Below are 18160 nucleotides of genomic sequence, written 5' to 3'. Positions count from 1 at the left end.
GTATTTCTTGTCCACTCTCTTGTTAGTCGGTAAAGAAGTGGCGGGGGTCTGCCATATATCATTTGCGATTTCCAGGATAGCCTCATCGAAGGGTAGAGCCAGCTTTGATTTTTGTGAGGACTGCAAGTTCTTCAGCAAGGGATGTTGCTTTTGCTGTACGTCCGTAATCTGGATACCCTGAGATTGTGCCACCCTGGCAAAGAGCTCCTGAAACTGTTTGTGATCTTCCGTGGGGGATTGTTCACCAGGAAAGACAGCATCGTCCGGAGATGACTGGTTGGCCGGAGAGGCAGGGGTCTGTGGTTCCCTATTTGGAGTGTAGTTGTTTGCATACGATTCCTGACTAGGAACTGGCATTGTGCCCTCCACAGGCACTGATGGAATCGCCGGCGAAGGCACACGAGGTGGAGACGCTGGGCGTGTGGTTTGCGGAGATCGTGATCGTGGATATCGCGTGTTATGAGGACACCGAGGGTCATCATAATGACGGTCACATCTCCGACTGTGAGTCAGGGATCGTCTAGGAGTGTAGGCTCTAGACTCCTCGCATCGACGTGAACATCTCGAATGTCCCGAAGACCTCGGTGATATAGATCTGTCAGAAAAACGAGATGGTGAACGAGAATAATAGGAGTAGTGTCGTTGATCGTGGTAGCGATAGTGATGGTACGACGGTGATCGCTGCGGTGATCTATGATATTGATCTCTAGTGGAGACATAACGAGAAGCACGATGATTCCCAGAGCAGATTGAAGCTGGTGACCAAGGTCCCGGAGAGAACCATGCTCTTTCAGGCGTGAGTGAAGGGGTCCGCACGCGCCTTGACTTGAAGGGCACCTCATTCAGCATCGAACAATCTGCGGGAGAAGACGGTGCCGTTTGAAGTGGTGTAGTCCCGGTCGCATGGATGCCCTGGGGTTGAATCAGCGGTGCCGCGGGAGTTAACAGCTGTGCCGATGCCAGAGGAGGCTGCGGTGCAGAGTGCTGCACGGTGCTGCTGGCCGCCTGCGGTGCCTGAGTCGGTGCTGTTGCTTGCGGCACCGCAGGGAGCAAGGTCTCGTGAGCTGGCTCCGTGGGCACGGGTGCCGGCGGAATTGTCATTGACTGCACATGCGCAGTGTCAGCCGGTGCCGGAGCCGCCATTGCTGCTTGTGGCCCGACCGTTGGAGCCTTTGTCAGTGCCGAGTCTGCCCGCGGTCCCTTACAGGGAGCCCGCATCGGGTCTTTTGATCCGACCAAAGTCGGAGCTGAGGCACTGCGGCTCTTGCCCGGCTTCTCTGTTGGGTGCCTCGGCAAAGAGCCAGAGGTACCCGGTCTGTCCCGTACGTTCCTGGGCTGTGGCTCGGCATTGCGGAGGTCATTCTTAGGTGAACAGGACAAGTGAACTCCCGAGGTAGTGGGAGAAGACGTGGTCGCATCAGACTGGAGGGCTTTATTGAATAAAATCACCCTCAGCCTCATTTCTCTATCGCGCCGAGCGCGGGCTGTCAGTTTCATGCAGTGAGGGCACTTCATAGGGATGTGCCCGTCCCCTAGGCATTTAACGCAGCGCGAATGCCCATCTGAGTCCGGCATGGCCTCCTGGCACTGGGAACATTTCTTGAAACCAGGCATTTTGTCTATTCTTTCCTTTTCTCTCTCTCTTTTTTTTTTTTTTTTGAAAGGCTACTACAAAAATAAACTAGGACGGAAACAAGGAACTTGAGACTAATTAACTAACTAAGTAAAAACTACTAAGAACTATCCTAACTATAAACTGCCAAGTGGCAAACAAATTTCTAAATGAAATTCCCTTTTCTCCTCAGGCCAGAGAGGGAGCGCGTCCTAGGTCCGTCTGCGGCCGCGGACGGTTGAAGGAAAACTGACGAGCCGGCCCGCGCTCAGCTGTAACAGCGCGAGGCAACAGGAGCGCATGCGCGAGCCGGCAGGGCTACTGCTGTGGAAGTTTCTCTGTTTTGCGGCGCCGGGACGGACCCAGCACCTCGAGTGGAGCACCCTCAGGGACACTACTCGATGAAGAAGCTCAAGATGAAAGAAACTATGAGGTAAAAGCATGCAACAAAGAAACCAAATTGTACACCAGAGTTGTCATTGCTGTCATACAAATGATGGCTGAAGGCAAACTCCATGCATTGGATGAACTGGCTGCTGAGTACTTGAGGCAGTCTTACAAGGATTTTAAAAAAGCTAATTCTGTCATCAAAGTATTTGACAGATATGACAACAACAACTTTTTGAAAACTGCAGAAAGATAGCGCCAGACAGAACCAAAGTTGGATGCAAGAGATACCAGATAATTGGTGAACACACTCTGCATTCCTGGAAAAAATTAGTATATGTGGCATGCAACGAGCAGTCATTTGTAAAATTCTTCTGTAACTATATGGTTCAAAATGCACAAGAGGATAGGAGCACACCCAGCACAAACATACCTTTTTGCTAGATGCTTTTACAATGATAACAAGGAGAACATGGAGACCTGGGAGATGGGTCAGAAATGGGAGGGAGCATGGGCTATAATGGCAAAGAGAAAGGAGAATCAGGGCAAAACTGGGAGGCAAGGTCAAATCAGTATCTTAGATGCCTATATACAAATGTGAGAAGTATGGATAATAAGCAGGAAAAACTGGAAGTGCTAATAAATAAGTACAATTATGACATTGTTGGCATCACAGAAACTTGGTGGGATAATATACATGATTGGAATGTTGGGATGGAAGGGTACAGCTTGCTCAGAAAGGATAGACAGGGAAAAAAAGGGAGGAGGTGTTGCCTTATATATTAAAAATGAACACACTTGGAGTGAGATGGAGATGAACATAGGAGACGGAAGTGTTGAGAGTCTCTGGGTTAGGCTAAAAGGGATTAAAAACAAGGCAGATGTCATGCTAGGCTAAGTCTACTACAGGCCACCTACCCAGGTGGAAGAAGTGGATGAGGCTTTTTTTAAACAACTAACAATATCATCCAAAGCCCAAGATTTGGTGGTGATGGGGGACTTCAACTATCCAGATATATGTTGGGAAAATAATACAGCGGGGCACAGACTATCCAATAAGTTCTTGGACTGCATTGGAGACAACTTTTTATTTCAGAAGGTTGAAAAATCTACCAGGGGGGAAGCTGTTCTAGATTTGATCCTAACAAATAGGGAGGAACTGGTTGAGAATTTGAAAGTGGAAGGCAGCTTGGGTGAAAGTGATCATGAAATCATAGAGTTCACAATTCTAAGGAAGGGTAGAAGGGAGAACAGCAAAGTAGAGACAATGGATTTCAGGAAGGCGGATTTTGGTAAGCTCAGAAAGCTGATAGGTAAGGTCCCATGGTAATCGAGACTGAGGGGAAAAACAACTGAGGAGAGTTGGCAGTTTTTCAAACGGACATTATTAAGGGCCCAAATGGAAGCTATTCCACTGTGTTGGAAAGATAGAAAATATGGCAAAAGACTGCCTTGGCTTAACCACGAGATCTTGCATGATCTAAAAATAAAAAAGGAGTCATATAAAAATGGAAAGTAGGACAAATTACAAAGGATGAATATAGGCAAACAACACAGGAATGCAGGGGCAAGATTAGAAAGGCAAAGGCACAAAATTAGCTCAAACTAGCTACGGCAATAAAGGGAAACAAGAAGACCTTTTATAAATATATTAGAAGCAAGAAGAAGACCAATGACAGGGTAGGCCCACTGGTCAGTGAGGAGAGAGAAACAGAAACAGGAAACTTGGAAATGACAGAGATGCATAATGAGTTCTTTCTTTCGGTCTTCACTGAGAAGTCTGAAGGAATGCCTAATATAGTGAATGCTAGTGGGAAGGGGGTAGGTTTAGAAGATAAAATTTAAAAAAAAAGTTAAAAATCACCTAGAAAAGTTAGATGTCTGCAAGTCACCGGGGCCTGATGAAATGCATCCTAGAATACTCAAGGAGCTGATAGAGGAGGTATCTGAGCCTCTAGCTATCATCTTTGGAAAATCATAGGAGACAGGAGAGATTCCAGAAGACTGGAAAAGGGCAAATATAGTGCCCATTTATAAAAAGGGAAATAAGAACAACCCAGGTAACTACAGACCAGTTAGTGTAACTTCTGTACCAGGGAAGATAATGGAGCAAGTAATTAAGGAAATCATCTGTAAACGCTTGGAAGGTGACAAGATGATAGGGACTAGCCAGCATGGATTTGTAAAGAACAAATCATGTCAAACCAATTGGATAGCTTTCTTAGATAGGATAACGAGTCCTGTGTGGATAAGGGAGAGGAGGTGGATGTGGTATACCTAGGCTTTGATATAGACTTTGTAAGGCATTTGATACAGTCTCACATGGTATTCTTATCAATAAACTAGGCAAATACAACTTAGATGGGGCTACGGTGGGTGCATAATTGTCTGGATAACCGTACTCAGATAGTAGTTATTAATGGTTCACAATCCTGCTGGAAAGGTATAACAAGTGGGTTTCCGCAGGGGTCTGTTTTGGGACCGGCTCTGTTCAATATCTTCGTCAACAATTTAGATATTGGCATAGAAAGTACGCTTATTATGTTTGCAGATGATACCAAGCTGGGAGGGGTTGTGACTAATCTAGAGGATAGGGTCATAATTCAAAATGATCTGGACAAATAGGAGAAATGGTCTGAGGTAAACAGGATGAAGTTTAATAAGGACAAATGCAAAGTGCTCCACTTAGGAAGGAACAATCAGTTTCACACATAGGCTATGTCTACACTGGCGTGATCTTGTGCCAGATATATGCAAATGAGGCTAAGCGTGGAATATCGCCAAGCCTCATTTGCATATCTAATGAGCTGCCATTTTTGCAGAAGAGGCTCTTGCACAAGAAGGAGCATCTACACTTCCCCTTCTTGCGCAAGAAAAACCCTCTTGCGCAATGCCATTATGCTGATTATTTTCAAAAAAGCAAACATGATTCTCGGATGCATTAACAGGTGTGTTGTGAGCAAGACATGAAAAGTCATTCTTCCATTCTACTCTGCGCTAGTTAGGCCTCAGTTGGAGTATTGCATCTAGTTCTGGGCACCGCATTTCAAGAAAGATATGGAAAAATTGGAGAGGGTCCAGAGAAGAGCAACAAGAATGATTAAAGGTCTAAAGAACATGACCTATGAATGAAGGCTGAAAAAACTGTGTTTGTTTAGTTTAGAAAAGAGAAGATTGAGGGGGGACATGATAGCAGTTTTCAGGTATCTAAAAGGGTGTCATATGGAGGAGGGGAAAAAACGTGTTCATCTTGGCATCTGAGGATAGAACAAGAAGCAATGGGCTTAAACTGCAGCACAGGAGGTTTAGGTTGGACATTAGGAAAAAGTTCCTGTCAGGGTAGTCAAACACTGGAATAAATTGCCCAGGGAGATTGTGAAATCTCCATTTCTGGAGATATTTAAGAGTAGGTTAGATAAATGTCTATCAGGGATGGTCTAGACAGTATTTGGTCCTGCCATGAGGGCAGGGGACTGGACTCAATGACCTCTCGAGGTCCCTTCCAGTCCTATTATTCTCTGATTCTATGATAAAGTCCATAACTGGTAGAGGTTGAATAAGCTCAAGACTTATATAATACTCAGGAGTAAACAGACATAAGGATGCTTCTGAATGCATGCTGTATGTGCCTTATGGCTTTTGATTATCTTGGTGTCAAAGAAACTATAGTAATTAAGTCACCTGATAGAGTTGTTTCATCCTTTCTGTTCACTACTTTCCAGAAATGGAATACAGAAATAACATGTGCATCACAGGCATTAGCAGGAAAAGTGAGAGAAATGATAGCAGATAAGGAGAGACTTGGAGACGCTAATAAAGAGAAGTCAGTGTTGCTGGAGATAGCAAGGAAGGTCAGGAGCTCTGACGGGAACTGTTTGGGCTCCCTTCCCCAAGTAGCTTGAGCATTTCAGCCAGTGGCTGGGGAGGTCTGCTTACCCAGCCTAGGGAGATCAAGGGGCACCTGCCCCAAAGCCCTTCTAGCTGAGGGACAGAAATCTAAACCCCAGCAAGGGCAAGAGTGGCCTGTGCCACAGTACCTAAATAATTGGTGAGACTGAGTTGAACAGGGGCCCAGGAATGGGACTGACCTTTTCACAAACTTATAAAGAGAATACTATCAGTATTCTCTTGTCACAACAAGGACAATATCACGGAACAAAGGTCTGAAAATGCAGTAGGAAAAATGGTTAAATAGGTGGGAAAACATAGCTATAAAGTAACTGAACTTCTAAAGGAGAAAATTTTCCATCAGTGGACCTATTTAATACTATTAGCAGTGGGTTAAGAATACAAAAGCAATCCTGTCATGATCTAGACAGGTGGAGAAACATCCTTTTGAATAATAAAAATTCTATGACTCTTTTTTCCTCTTACAAAAGCAGGTGTCAGCAAGGAATGAAGTGCATTTTCTTTTAAACTCTGCATGTTGCTTGGCAATCTTCACCAAACTCACCTGGTAGCACCTGGATTAGGTGGCTGGGCAAGATGTTGAGTAGGAATGTGAATGGTTAACTGGTAAGCATCACCCAGCAAGGCTTGCCAGTTGCAATTAACTGATGGGGCCTGGAACAGCTCCCCACCTGCTACAGGCAGGGAGCTGCTCTATCCCAGCAAGGTCCAATGTGGCAAGGGGGTGCTCTAGCCCAGGTAGAGCAGCCCCTGTATATAGCAAGCCTGGGCTGGTGCTCCTCACACAGGGGGGCTCCATCCTGGCTGGAATAGCCCCCACCTGCAGCAGGGAAGGAAGGTGCTCCAGCCTACCCTCTGCCCCACCCCCTTCATGTGGTTTCCCAGTTAAATGATTAAATGGGATTTTACATCCCTACAGCTGGGTAGGTTTGAGATGATGGACAGAAAGAATCCTGTGTCTCCAGAGCACTTGCAAAAACACTTGACAGAGAAAGCTTAAATCTATTAACTGCAACAGCAAGTTGTGGCACTTGTACATCCTGACCATTGGACAAAGGACCACTGTGTGCACAGCTGTGCAAGAGGTAAGCTAAGATTTTGTTGTTATTATTTTTAGTAAAAGTCACAGACAGGTCATGGGCAACAACTAAAAATTCACATAAGTCCCTGACTTTTAATAAAAATAACTGACAAAATGGGAAAGGAGGAGGGTCTAGAACACACAGGTTGTAGGTGAACCCTGGTCTCAGGATGGTTAGCCCTTGGCCTGTCACTTCTGCCTGAGGAATTTTTCCTTCCACTGAAGTCCAGACACCTCACTCCTATGTGGAACCCTTCTTTCTCCCCCCACAGCACTCTTGAGTATGCAATATGACTTTCCTCCAGCAGTCCCAGAGTGCCTGGCATGTGGGTAGTGTGGCCCACAGATGAACGATGTTAAAGACTAGTTGACTATCCAATAAGAATTTGCTTATCAGATAGTAATGTCAACTAGACAATTCCCCCCTTGCTGCCTATATGAAATAGAGGCAGCACTGGGTGGGGGGAAAGGGGTACTTTAAAGTGGCACTGCTGCTCTGAAACCCGAAGGTGGCAGCTGCACAGCTGATCCTGGGATCACCTGTGTGGCAGGCTGCCCCTTTTAAAACACCACCTTTGCGGGGAATCAAAGGGGCAGCCCTGGAGTCCAGGGTCAGCTGGGGATTCCCAGCTGATCCTGGGATCCCTGTGGCATTTCCCCAGAACCTGGGATCAGCTGGAGAGTCCCCTGTTGACTGTGGGTTCCATGTGACACTTCCCTAGACTCCCCAGCTTATCCTGAGTCCTGGGGAAATGCCACAGGGAGCCTGGGGTCATCTGAGGAGTTCCCAGCTGACCCTGGGCTTCCCTCCTGCCCCTTTGACTCATGCAGAGGCAGTGTTTTAAAGAGCCAACAGGCCGCATAGCTGATCCCAAGATCAGCTGTGCAGCGGGCTGGCCCTTTAAAATACTGCCTCCGCATGATTCAAAGGGAGCAGCTGCCATTGATCCCGGGGTCAGCTGGGACCTCCCCAGCTGACCCTGGGCTCCCTATGGCATTTCCCCAGGACCTGGGATCAGCTGGGGAGTCCAGGGAAGTGCCACATGGAACCCAGAGTCAACTGACTAGTCAATTAATCACATTTTAGCATCCTTACCAGAGACCTTCTTCCCTCAACCCTGGAGTGCAAAGTGGTTATCACCCTCCCAGCACATATGGGCGGTGTGCCCTCCCAGCCCTTGAGTATTATGTGAGTGTTGCATAGCCCCCCAGCACCAGGCAGCCCTCATTAACCTCAGCCCTATCCTGGTACCTCCCCCACACAGCACAGTTCTGGGAAGCAGGAAGGGACCTGGGGGCAGAGCATGAGAGGGGCCAGAGGCCATACAAGGCTTTTTGGTGTAGCTCAGCCTTCTGCTGCCTTCAATAACTGCTACCTATGCCAATATCTGTGGTTGCTGGGGCTCCACGATTCCCTCCCATGGTGACTGCAAGTGTGGGGTCCTCTGGCAGCTGGCAACAGCTTAGAGATGTGGGGTACCCCACATATGGAAGAGGCTTGGAGCTGTAAGGGTCCTTCCACTACTCCTGATGGTGGCTTTCAGTTGTGGGGCATCCTGGATAGGGACCACAGCAGGTCCCCCCCTACCTGTCATCTTGGCTGGATTCTTAAAGGGAGCCCCTGCAACCTGTTGTGGCTAGGAGTTGCAGGGGGACTTCACTGGCTGTCAGGTCCTGCCTTGGGGCTGAAGTAAAAATGTCCCAAAGATCTCTGGAAGTAATGGAAATACCAAACTTGAATTCAAATGGAATTCAGAATCTTTACTGGGATCTTCCTTCCCCTTGGATACTTTATCAGTTAATCTAATAATTCTGATTTTTCATAGATTAATGTTTTGGGTAGAGATGTTAGATATTGGGTTATACAATAGTTGACTAACTGCACGAATTCTTAGTGGTTAGTTGACTATTCTATGGTCCAATGTATCAGAGGCAGCAGTACATAGTGATAGGTGGGAAATGGTCCACGAGGGGAGACAGTTAAAAACCAGCTCCCCTTGTAGACCAGCTGCTTGCTGCCCCGTGCTGCTGCCTCTGATATAGAGGCAGCAGCATGGGGTGATAGCAGCTCCTGTCCGTGATGGGTCCGAGCTCTGCACGGACAGAGGCTGCTCCAGCCTCTGTCTTTAGGGAGATCAGACCTCTGTGAACTGGGGCTACTGCCAGGGACCAGCCTCTGTTGATGGCAGGCCCGAGCTCACCATGCATAGGAGCTGCTGCAGTGAAGCAGCATCCCACAGAGCAGGCTTCCCATGGACAGACGTTGCTCTGCATCCCGTGAAGCAGTCACGGCCTGCCATGCTGAGTCAGGGCCTGCCAAGGGCACAGGCTGCTCTGCAGCAGCCTCCCCTGGTGCCCCCCCAAACACTCTAGCCTCTGTCCACAGGGAGCTCTGACCCCCTGTGGACAGGAGCTGTTGCCCCGAAACAGCATCTCGCAGAGCAGGCTTACCACAGAGGTTGCTTTGCATCCTACAGAACAGCCTCTGTCAGCAGCGAGCCAGAGTCCGCCATGGGCAGAGACTGCTTTGTGGCAGCCTCCTCTCTCCCCCATGTTGCTGCCTCTATGAGAGGCAGCAGCATGGTGGTGTGGGGGAGGGGGACAGGCGGCACTGCAGACTTGCTACTGGGGGGCACCAGCTCCCTGCTTCTCCCCCCCTTGCTGTCTCTTATACCGAGGCAATGGGGGGAGGGGGGGGAATGCAAGTAGTAGACTAGATTAACTGATAATCCCTAGTTTTGGGGCCACTTCTTTTGTGCCAAAAAGCAAATACTTTCACAGTCCTACAATTAGGTGAATATGAAATCTGGGGAACCCAAACACTAGGGTCTTCATATGAGTGAAACCTTAATTAATCAAAAATGTTGTTGCTGTTTTTCTGAGTTTCTCTCACAGCACAAACTTGTATTATTCTGATGTTTGTGTCATTGGGCTATGATACAATGTGATCAAATATGTATATAACAACATTGCAGGAAAAATATTATTTCCCAAAGTGTTTCATAGGCTGCAAAAAGCAATTTCAGGGTCTGTGAACATCTACTATTTGCACAATTATTCTATACAAATGGTGAGGTCCTAGAAAAATCTTAGTATAGGTGGTAACGCTATAGCAAGGGATTAGCACAAATGGGTTGCCTACAAGACTAATAAAAAAAGAGAGAATGATTCTGTGGCACCTTAGAGACTAACCAATATATATATAGACTATATATAGAATCATGAGCTTTTGTGGGCAAAACCAAGAGATTTCTGGTTTCTGTTATTTCCACTCCAATTCATCTAATGAAGTGAGTTTGCCCACAAAAGCTCATGATTCTGTATATTTTGGTTGGTTTCTAAGGTGCCATGAGACCAATAGTTTTTAAAGTTACAGACTAACCTGTCAACCCCTCAGAGATTTTAAAAGACTAAAAGATTGAAAATGTTGTCCTGAAAAACCTGAATAGACAACAGAAATAGTCATTTAAAACAGGAATAAAGTATTGTATTGGGGAAACGGGATCTGTATCACTTTATGTAGCAGGGTGCAATACAACAAATCAGATTGGTGAACCCTTATTCAAAGTCAAAAATTGTCAGGACCTCCTTCCACTTTTTACTCTGATAAATTTACTATCATGGATAACAATGATTCACCTATATTGTGTGTGTGTTTCAAGAGATTGACTAGAGAATACTTGAGGAGGAAGTATAATGAAGTGCAGGAAGTGGAAGAAAAGATATTCTTTGCATTAGATTTGCAATAAACAGTGCAATGCTTCATGTCCCACCCACCCTTAACTGCTTTTCATGACCTTCCTAGGGACTATTTCCACCATCAACTGAGAAACTGCAATATATCATGGCTTCTCAGCTTGGGGATGATGCAACAACTCTCTGCCTTTCCTCCCATTTTGCAATATGGGAAAGTGCCTGATAGGTCCTGGTTAGATGAGACTTCGCATGTCAGCAAGGGAAAGGCTGAAGAACACTGCAGTAGATGAAGTGTGCTGAAGAGTTAATAAATCTCTGCTTCAAGAGACTTACAACTAAGGACTCAACGAGTCTAACACAGAGAATCAGAACAGTTATCTGGGGAGGTGTTTAGATCATTAGAAGTTTAATGGAGAGGGCAGAGAGATTGACATAATTTAATATTAGACTGTTGCAAGTGTATGCAGTGAACTGTAAGGAGTCAAAGCCTCTAGAGGGGGCAAAAGAAACAAAAAGAGCAGTCAGAATCACGTGGAGATAAAAAAAGCATCAGGAGCTGAAGACAGGGTTAAGAGTCTCATTAGATTTAATGAGGAGTAAGAAGCCTGAATAGAAATGAAGTAAGGCAAAGATGTAGTCTGAGGAGCAGAAAGATCTCGTTTAATTGTGCTTATCAAAACAATCCATTTCTTTTCAAAGTTCAGACTGACTGAAGCTGTTCATAATTTTTATTTACTCCACACTCACATCAAGTTGGGATTCAATTCAAACATGCCGTTTTCCCAGAAGTCCACAGAGCTGTCATGAGTTGTGGCAACAAACCTGAAACACAGTAAATAGTTCATTGACTCACCCGCGTCGAGAGGGATCCTCCCTAAAGGAATTTACAGAACAACAATGGTCCTGTAGGAAGACTTCGCAAACACTCCTTAATTCAATAACCCGCAAGCAGGAGGCATTTGCATCAAGTAGTGAGACCTGGGGCAAGCCAAGGGCTGCCTTGGCCCGGCGAATCTTTTCAAGGGGGTAGAGAGGGGAGAGGCAGCTCTGTACGGCGGGTTCTTTCCAGTGAGTGTGGGGGGCTCTCCCGTGAGCGAGGGGGCTACGGGCAGGCAGCTGCGGAGGGGGGGACCCTCTCTTCAGAAAGAGGAGGGAAGGGGCGGGCAGGTTTGGGGACGGGGACTCTCCAGTGAGAGAAGGGGGAGCAGGCAGAGCTGGGGGGGGCACTTCTGCGAGTGAAAGAGGTGGGGAGACTCTTGTGCGTTCCCCACAGCGCACAGGCCGGCGGGAAAGCCCTGAACCCCCTCGCCCCCCAGCCGAGCGCCGCGAAGCCCTGCCCCGCCTCTCCCAAGATGGCGGCGGCCCCTCCCCCGATCCCAAGGGCTGGGGCGGAGCCCCTGGAGCCAGTCCTCTCGCAGCTGCGGGGACGGTTATGTGCGAGCGCGGCGGGGCCGCTGTGGGACGGGGCTGGCGGTTGGCAGGAGCCCGAGCGGAGAGAGCTGCGCGCGCCGGGCTCTCCCAGGGTAAGCAGCGCGGCGGGTCTCGCGTCCCCCTCGCACTGGCGGGCTGGGCTGTGGCAGGAGCCAGGCGGGCGGCTGCCTCCGGGCAAACTTTCCCTGCGGGCTCTCCCTGCCTAGGCTCCTGCTCCGCGGCCATGTTGGGCTCCCGTGTGGCCCGGCCGGCGCGGGAGTTGCCCCTGTGGGGATGGGACGGGTGGGCGCCGTCCCGTCCTCGGAGCGGCATCCCCGCCGACAAACTTTGCCCGCGAGGGTCTCCTGCGCCCGGAGTCTCTCCAGGGCAGCGTGCCGGAGCCGGCCCCGTCCCCGTCCCCGTGAGGGGTCTTGGGCGCCACAGCGCTGGGCGTTCGTTGTAGGTGCTTAGAGCTCAGCCCGGGCGGCGGGTAACTCACCCTCAGCCCCGCTGCGGGCAGTGCCAGGGCGGGACTCCAGCCCTGCCTCCCCGTGACCTGTAGGGGGCGTAGCACGGCTGAATGCCTCTCCCGGAGCTCCCTGCTCTCCTTGGGGGGAGTTGTACCCCGGCCCCCAGGGTTCAGCGTAGCGGGGATTGAGAGTTGGCTGCAGCGGGGAGGATAATCCCTCGTCGGCATCAGTTACGGGAGTGGATTGTGACTGGGGGGAAGCGAATGAGCGAGCGAGCGAGCTCCCTGTATTTATGGTCGTTCGAAAGGACTCTGGCGTTGTGGCAGCCGCGGGTGAACCTTTCACTCGCTTCAATGGGAAGAGGGTTGGGCCACAGTCTTCTATGAGTCTGCTTTGTTTCACGTCACCATAAATCACCCTAAATTCAAACTAAAACCCCCACATCTTGGATACTTCTGGGAAAATAAGTATTTGGGTGTAGGAGTTCGTTTGGGATTTGTGCACTGTATTTTGCAGTCTAGATTTATTTTTCTCTAAATAATTATTTCATTTGTGTAATCTTGTCGTTTTCCCCCTCCCCCAGGGTTGAGACAATAATGTAGGGATTGCATCTCATTTAAACTCTTCAAATACATATAATAACTCTTTTAAAAGAGAAATTTCTCAAGTATCGTATGTAAAATTTGTGATGCTTCTGGCAGTTTATCCCTATAAGCAAATGTATGTTCTATAGTTCAGTAAATGCCAGCTGCCAGAAGAGGGATTTCTTTGGATCTGTGTGTGTGTGTGTGTGTGTGTGTGTGTGTCAAAGATATTGAGAGGTGAGTAATTCGCTAATCATGTAGTTGATAGAATTGTGATCCACTACACAATTAGTTGATAAGGGAAGAAGGGCTCAGTCCCAGCTCATGCTGGGTTTGGGAGCTATCCCTGCTGCAGCTCTGCAGTTTAAATATAGTAAGAGCGGGGTGGGCAGGCAGCCCGGCTCCTACTACATTTAAACTGTACAGCCACAGTGGGTGTAGGTCCTGGACCCGTAGCGAGCTGGGCTGCCTTCTAGAGCAGCCTCTGCCCACAGTCAGCCCTGGCTGCCATGGACAGGGGCTGCTGATAGAGGTAGCAGCACATGGGGGTGGGGAGGCAGCAGTATGGAGATGGTGCTCAGGGGAAGCAGCTTTTATAAGTCAGCTCTCCCCCAGCGCAGGCTTCAGCTTTCCTCCCTACCTCCTTGCTGCCTCTGATACAGAGGCAGTGGGGGGGGGGGGGGGAAGGGGAGAAGAGGGGATAGGAGATACCTAGGCTTAGTTGGTAGTTGACTAATCAACTACTCTTTTACATCCCTAGAGGCGACACAGCTGTACTGATGCAAAATAATAAGTGTATGTAACTTGCCTGTCAGCATAATTTAACTAGTCCCAATGAATGGTAGAATGTCTTCTACTGATGCAATAACATTGCTCAGAGGTGTGAAAAAAGCTTTACTAACAAAAATGTTAGTGCCAAAATAGACTTAGACAAGTTAGATGTCTTTAAGTCACCAGGGACTGATGAAATACATCCTAGACAGAAATGGTACAGTACGATGTACCAGTAGTTAAGTGACTGCTGGAATGGGCTGGTATGCCGACAATGTTAAATTGCTGCTGCAGTAGCAGCACTTCAAGGACCTTACTGTCAGGGCTGCCAGTGGGAAGATGAAAAAGGGCAGCTGCCTTCAGGCCTGGCAATTGAAAAGTGCCTGGGACTCCTGCTGCTGCCATGGTGGCCAGGGTCCTGGGCATAGGTTTGGAACCCCTGAGGAAAAATTAGTCCGTGCAGAGCACCCAGTTCCCCTCCTGCCATTTCATGCATTGGTGGCCCTGCACTTACATCTCTTTCCCATCCCTCCCAGGGTTTCTGGAGGTTAGTGAAGAGCTGATTAGCCCCTCTGGCAGAGAGGGGGAGGAGATGGGGCAGAGACTTGAGGAAAGAGGTGGAGTGGAGGCAGAGCCTGGAGTTCAAGCCACCCCCAAGCAAAATGACGAGTCAGCGCTTAAGGCCCCAGACAGCATGGGCTAGGCCTTCTAACCAGTAATATTTTTAAGTTACTTTTTATCCCTATCCTAAAATTCTCAAGGAGTTCACAGAGAAGATATGAGCCATTAATGATTATCTTTGAAAAGTCATGGAAGATGGGAATGATTCCAGAGGACTAGAAAAGGGAAAATGTGCCCAACTATAAAAGGCAAAACAAGGACTCTCTGGGTCAGTATCCAGAAGGATAATTGAGTGAATAATTAATCAATTTGCAAACACCAAAAAGATAAAAAGTGATAAATAACAGCATTGATTTGCAAGAAAAAATGAAAAACCCAACATAATAGCTTTCTTTGACAGGGTTAACAAGCCTTTAGGATGGGGGGTAGCGATAGAAGTGGTATATCTTGACTTTAGTAATGTCATACATGATTTTTTTTCATAAGCAAACTAGGGAAATACATCCTACATGGAGCTACTGTTCCAGAGAATAATTATCAGTGGTTCAGTCAAACTGGAAGGGCATATCAAGTGGAATCCTGCAAGGATTAGTTGTGGGTCTGGTTCTATTCAATGTCTTCAAAGTTTGTGAACAATACCAATCTGAGAGGGATTGTAAGTGCTTTGGGAACTAAGATTAAATTCAAAATGATCTGGACAAATGATCTGAAGTAAATAAGATGAAATTTAATAAGGACTAATGTAAAATACTCTACTTAGGAAAGAAAATGGGAAATGACTGCCTAGGATGAAGTACTTTGGAAAGGGATCTAGGGCCCACAGTCTACTATATATTTGAGAGAGTGAGTCTGTCTGCCCTTTAGGGAGGGCAGAGTGGACTGACGCTCCCCCTTCCAATTTGTATGGAAACATTGTTGGCTGTTCCCCTGGCTCCCTGACAAAGGGGATAGTACATAGTTTGTTGATGCCTCTACATGGCTGGGGAATGCAGGAGGCAGACGAACCTGGACATGCCCCACTCTTCCCCCGGCTGTGCTTGCTGGAGCTGCAGCAGCTATGGAGAGAGGAACTGCTCACCTTGCCCCAAGCTGCTATGGCGGGGTAGTCCTCTCTCCCCACGGCAGCCTGCATATTGAACCCCTCATCCCCAGCCTCACCCCAGAGCAATGATTTAAATCCGAGCTACTCAACACACAGCTTATGGAATGCATGCGGCCCACGGCCTGTTTGTTTGCAGCCCACGGTGCGGTTTGGATTTACGTGGGACTCAATACGTGGCCCATAGGTGGGAGCCAAAACAAAAAAGTAGTCAATATAATGGTCTTCTTTTCATTCCTGAACTGTCATTGCTCATTAAAAGTACTGTCATATGGGTGGAAATCGGTTAAATATTGCATTTTATTAATAACAGCAGAACTGACTTAAATGGGGCCTGCGTGTTGTGTAGTCTTGCCTTAATCTTTGTATTCATGCCTGTCAGTGTGAAAGAAGCTATTTGCACATATATTTGCATATGTATGCAACCACACCTAAGTTGTGGCCCTCTGCATGTGCTGTGAGTATCATTGTGGCTTCCAGGGCTTCCAAAGTTGAGTAGCCCTGATTTAAATGAAGAAAACAAAAATTGAGTTAAGGACCTGAGCAATGCCTTGTAGATCTTCTAGTGGTTATAAGCTAAATATGTCAACAGCGTAACACTGCTGCCAAAAACAAAACATAAAAGCAAACATAACTCTAGGATGTATTAACAGGACTGTTCAAGACATGAGAATTTTTTCTGCTTTACTCAATACTGATTAGGCCTCAGAGTATTGTCAAGTTCTGAGTGCCACATTTTCAGGAAAGATGTGGACAAATGATAGAAAGTCCAGAGAAGAACAACTAAATTATTAAAAAATCTAGCAAACTTGATTTAGGAGGGAAGATTGAAAGAATTGGGTTTGTTTAATCTGAAGAGAAAAGTGAGAGGGGACATAACAGTTTTCATGTGTATATGAAAGAGTGTTACAAGGAGGGAGGAAAGTTGTTCTCAATCTGTCATGATAGGAGTAGTAGTAATGGGCTTAAACTGCAGCAAAGGGGAAATTAGGTTGGATGTTAGGATAGTTACTACTATGATGCACTGGAATAAATTGCCTAAGGAGGCTGTAAAATCTCTATCCTTGGAAAATTTTAAGAGCAGATTAAATAACCATCCCTAACAGGTGTTTTAGGTCAGGAGTGGGAAACCTTTTTTGGATTGGGGGGCCACTGACTCAGAAAAATCAGTTGGCCACATGCAAATGAAAAGTGTGGGGGGGGGGGAGATCCCTCACAGACATGGCCCCCAATTGATAGAGAAAAATGGAGAGGCTCACCTCATTCAGGTTGGGATGCCAGGGTTCCCCTCACACTCCAGCCCCATTGTGAGGGGGTGCCATGACTCAGGGCTTTCTCTCCAAGGTTGGATTAACTTTTCTAGGGCCCCAGGGTTAGTAGATTTTGTGTGGCCCCGCTAGATTCTGGGGTAGAGCCAAACCTCAGCTTTCCACCCACCCCCTTGCATGGCTGGAGCACTAATGCTGGCTCACCCTTCTGCGGAGGGGGAGCGAGATGGCGGAAGGGAATCCTGAGCCTCCTGGGCTGGATCATACTTAGTCCTGCCATGCGTGCAGGAGACTGAATTAGATGATCTCTTGGGGTCCCTTTCAATTCTCTGAGTCTGAGAGATGGATTTCTTTGAATATTATTTTGCAGGGATCTCGCTTGTCTGTAGCAACACCACATACAATCTATAGCAATTTGGTCACTGCAACATGAGCAAGTAGCATCTTTAGTTTGAATTTATACTAGAATTGTAATTGCATGTGTAAAGTTAAATTTTAATTGAAAAGTGATTAAGGAGTTGAGTGCAAAATGAGAATCTTATCTTACTATACGTATAAAAAATGTTTTCCTGTGGGCTGACAGAATATCATCATGTTACTCAATCATCCCGCAGCCCTTCCTTCCCTTTTCCCCAGTGCTGATTGCCATGCCAGGCCTCCCTCCTCCTCTGTGCTTGGCAGCCAGGAGGAGTGCCTCCCCCCTGCCTCCAGTGGCCAGAAGGAGAGTGCGGCGCCTGATGTGGCCTTGGCCGGGAGAGGTGGGGTTAAGGTTAGCCTGCGGCGGGGGAAAGCTGGGGGAGAGAAAGGGCCCAGGCTGGCATGGCCGGGGAGGAGGGTGGGAGGGCCTGGTGTTGGCACAGCCCAGCCCACCCTGGTGATGGGGCAGGGAGAACGTGGGGCTTGGCAAGTCCTTGGAGTGGCTTCCTTTCTGCGCCCTTCTGGAGGCCAGAGAGAGAGAGAGAGAGAGAGAGCCAGGATGGTGCAGTCCTGGCAGCTGCAGGGGTCAGAGGCTGGGGCTGGTTGCGGCAGGGGATGGGAGGCTGAGGCTGGCATGACTACTGGCCCTCCCTGGCAGCTGGGATGAGGGCTGGGCCTGCCTACCCCCTGAGACAGGGGTATTGGTAAGTGTAGGGAGCAGGGGGCACCTCCCCCTAGTTTTCATTGTGACTGCTTCAATGGCTGCTCTGCTTCGACTCATTTAAAAATATCTTTCTAGGAGTTTATATTTGTGTTTGAATATTAAAATTACTGT

The 18160-nt window shown here is 47.8% G+C and overlaps 2 protein-coding genes across 7 annotated transcripts in view; one reads left to right on the top strand and one right to left on the bottom strand.

Moving 5' to 3' along the window:
• LOC149525248 (uncharacterized) overlaps nucleotides 1-12904 on the bottom strand; it is a 41927-nt gene extending 29023 nt beyond the window's left edge. Inside the window, exon 1 of the mRNA XM_089776201.1 lies at nucleotides 11539-12904. Within this exon, the coding sequence (XP_089632327.1) occupies nucleotides 11539-12428 (890 nt within the window). The 5' untranslated portion in view covers nucleotides 12429-12904. The remainder of the gene's footprint in view (nucleotides 1-11538) is intronic.
• Nucleotides 6854-18160, top strand: part of PLEKHF2 (pleckstrin homology and FYVE domain containing 2) — a 71280-nt gene continuing 59973 nt past the window's right edge. For 2 of the 6 annotated variants that reach the window (XM_014577229.4, XM_014577230.4), the window contains exon 1: nucleotides 12069-12208. The gene's annotated coding sequence lies outside the window, so the exon portion shown is untranslated. Of the gene's footprint in view, nucleotides 6994-12068; nucleotides 12209-18160 lie in introns of those variants that run through there. The other 4 variants (XM_075920348.2, XR_012901309.2, XM_025188417.3 and 1 more) reach the window with 4 other exon arrangements.

The sequence above is a fragment of the Pelodiscus sinensis genome, chromosome 2, assembly GCF_052426305.1.
Source record: "Pelodiscus sinensis isolate ZL-2025 chromosome 2, ASM5242630v1, whole genome shotgun sequence".
NCBI classification, from domain to species: Eukaryota; Metazoa; Chordata; order Testudines; family Trionychidae; genus Pelodiscus; species Pelodiscus sinensis.
This window is presented reverse-complemented; position numbering and strand designations above follow the sequence as displayed.